The 3,266-nt window shown below is 44.1% G+C and overlaps 1 protein-coding gene across 1 annotated transcript in view; it reads left to right on the forward strand.

Annotated features, from left to right (window-relative positions):
• Positions 1-216: 216 nt before the first annotated feature.
• LOC119580583 (insulin-like peptide receptor) overlaps positions 217-3,266 on the forward strand; it is a 72,893-nt gene continuing 69,843 nt past the window's right edge. The window contains exons 1-2 of the mRNA XM_037928694.1: positions 217-249; positions 1,389-1,613. Coding sequence (XP_037784622.1) covers positions 217-249; positions 1,389-1,613 — 258 coding nt within the window. The remainder of the gene's footprint in view (positions 250-1,388; positions 1,614-3,266) is intronic.

Genomic DNA, 3,266 nt, shown 5'->3' on the forward strand with positions numbered 1-3,266 from the left:
GACACAGAGACACACGGATAAGTAGACAGACAAATAGATAAACACGCAGACAGACATAGACACATGCAGACGCAGACGCAGACATGCAGAGAGACAGTGGAGAGAGAGAGAGAGAGAGAGAGAGAGAGAGAGAGAGAGAGAGAGAGAGAGAGAGAGAGAGAGAGAGAAAGAGAGAGAGAGAGAGAGAGAGAGAGAGAGGGAGGGAGACCAAGGACTATGGAGCTACAGGCTCCAAAACTAGAACCAAAAGTGTGTGTGTGTGTGTGTTAGGCCTTTCCAAATGATCTAACTGTTTTAATTCAAGAGCTTCATCAAATTTGTTCATCTTGGCATTTCTCTCTCTCTCTCTCTCTCTCTCTCCTCTCTCTCTCTCTCTCTCTCTCCTTCTTTTTATCTCTTTCCCTTTCCATTTCTATTTCCATCTCCTTATCTATCTCCATCCCCATCCCCCCCTCCTTTCCCCTACCCCTCCCCTCTCCCTCTCTTTCGCCTTTGCCCTCTTCCTTTACCTCTTCTTCTCCCTTGTCCTCTCCCTCTCTCCCTTTCTCCCTCCCTCCCTCCCCCTCCCTATGCCCATCCCCCTTTCTCTTTCTCTCTCCCTCCCTCTCCTTCTCACTCTCTCCATCCACCTTCCTCTCTCTCCCTATTCTCCCCCTATTTCTTCTCCCTCTCTCTCTTCATCCTTCCTTACCTCTTTCCCCCTTTCACTCTCCCTATACCTTCCCCTCTCCCTCCGTCACTCCCTCCCTCCCTCACTCTCTCCCTCTCCCTCTCCCTCCTTCCCTACATCCCTCCTTTCTCTCCCTCCCCCCTACCTCACCCCCTCCCTCTTCCCTTCCCTCCGCCTCTCCCTCCCCCTCACCCTACCCCTTCCTCTCCTCCTTCATATCCCCTTCCCCGTCCCTCCTACCCTTCCCCTCTTCCCCTCCCGACCCGCGAAGGAAACCGGGTCTGCGTTGAAATCTCGTTAGGAGGCGTTGGAGGTCGCTCAGCCGCCCAAGTGAGCGCCATTAGCCCTAATAGCTTAACGTCAGCTATGGACCCGCTCCTGAGCTTCTGGATGGGTGAGGCGTACGGGGCAGAGGCGGGGACGGGAGGGGGAAGGGGGTGGGAGGGAGAGAGAGGGAGGGAGGGAGGGAGGGAGAGGGAGAGAGACCGGGAGAGGGTAGGGAGGAAGAGGAAGGGAGAAGGAGATGGATAGGGAAAGAGAGGGATGGAGAGAGAGAGGAAAAGAGAGAGACAGACAGACAGACATACAGACAGACAGAGACAGCCTAATTCTGACAAGTGTTTTATAAAACGTTATATTTCCTCAGTGGTCTCTCAGTTGAACAATTTGAGATTCTAAATAGCAGAACAGGAGCCAAGGAATCCCTCAGCAGTTCTAGTCATGCAAAGATAACAATTTTCCCCTTCCTCCCCCCCCGTCTCCTCCTTCCAACCTCTCAGTGTGCGGAAGCGAGTGTCCCGGAGGCTGTGTGGGGAACCAGTGTTGTCACGAGGAGTGCTTAGGCGGCTGCCAACGCCCGCACTCTGCCACCAGCTGCCACGCCTGCAGGAACCTGCTCGACGAAGGGCGCTGCACTCAGTCCTGCTCGAGTCCTAAGTTCAAAGTAAGTTGGACGATTTTGTACAAATATAGTAACTTGTGTGTAAGAGAGAGGGAGAGAGGGGGGGAACAGAGAAAAGGAGAGAGGAGAGAATGAAAGGGAGAAACAGAGAGAGAGAGGACAGACAGAAAGGGAGAAACAGAAGAGAGAAGAGAGAGAGAGAGAGAGAGAGAGAGAGAGAGAGAGAGAGAGAGAGAAAGAGAGAGAGAGAGGAGAGAGAGAGAGAGGAGAGAAGAGAGAGAGAGAGAGAGAGAGAGAGAGAGAGAGAGAGAGAGAGAGAGAGAGAGAGAGAGAGAGAGAGAAGAGATGGAGAGAATTAATCGAAAGAACATGAGAAAATCGATGAGATAGCGACAAAGCGATAACTGAAAATGATGAGAAGAAAGGGAGAATTATCAAGGACATTTTTCAGAATAATGCGATTACAACCCTATTCTTTCTAACTGTTAATGATGATAGTGATGATGGTGACGATGATAATAGTAATGATAGGAATAGTATTTACAATAATATCGCTAATGTTAGTAATGTCATAGTAATAATGAAACAATGATAATGATGAAAATAAAAAAATAATAGTAATAATGATAATGGTAATTATCATAATTTTTGTTGTTGTTGTTATTGTTATTATTATCATTATTGTTATTATTATCATTATTGTTACAATCATTATTATTATCATCGTTATTATTATTATTATTATCATCATTATTATTATTAGTAGTAGTAGTAGTAGTAGTAGTAGTAGTATAAGTAAGGTAAGGGTTGTTCAATTAACAGAATTAAAGTATATTGTAGTGTTTAAATTCCAAGTTTAATATAGGAATGTAACTACAATAAAAAACTACATATTTTGTAATATGAAAACTAAAAGGAATGAATGCACAAAATCGTACATTTATGTGGTAAAGTATCACCACAGTGTAAACTAATGACAATATTATATTTAGTTATTCAATTTACAAGCTGATTATAAATGACAAAGCGATATCATAATATGCAAAACCAGGTGGTCTTCTATATAAAATAAGTTGTCATGACTATGTGTGAGTTAGTCACACTTTTGATACAGTAACATACATAATCAATGATTAGATACTAAAAGACAAATTTGATGTAAATTACTGGCACGTTTATTTATGTGCATCATCACAGAAGTGACTCTTTCATAAATTTTTGATATATGTGAATATGTAGAATAAGGAGCTAACCCTTTCTTATGTAAATGAGGTAATGTCCATGCCTCAGTTTAAAGTTTTCGACTGGGAACGTTAGAATGACATGTACCACTGACAATTACTGATTAGTTTGATTTATTATGATGTTATGAAATGCTATCTTGCTGCACAAAACCTTAAATAATAAAATCATAAACACTTCTCCTCTACGAGTTTTCCCTGGATGAGAGCCTTGTAGGAACCAGCAAAACACAGTTGCTTTCTCGCTCTCTCTCGTTCTCTCTCTCTCTCTCTCTCTCTCTCTCTCTCTCTCTCTCTCTCCTCTTCCTCATCTCTCTCTCGTCTCTTTTTCTTCTCTCTCTTCTCTCTCTCTCTTCTCTCTCTCCTCTTCTCTCTCTCCTCTCTCTCTTCTTCTCTCCCTCTCTCCTCTCTCTCCTCTCCTCTCCTCTCTCCTCTCTATTTCTGTCTCCCTCGC

The sequence above is a fragment of the Penaeus monodon genome, chromosome 14, assembly GCF_015228065.2.
Source record: "Penaeus monodon isolate SGIC_2016 chromosome 14, NSTDA_Pmon_1, whole genome shotgun sequence".
In the NCBI taxonomy this organism is placed as follows: domain Eukaryota; kingdom Metazoa; phylum Arthropoda; class Malacostraca; order Decapoda; family Penaeidae; genus Penaeus; species Penaeus monodon.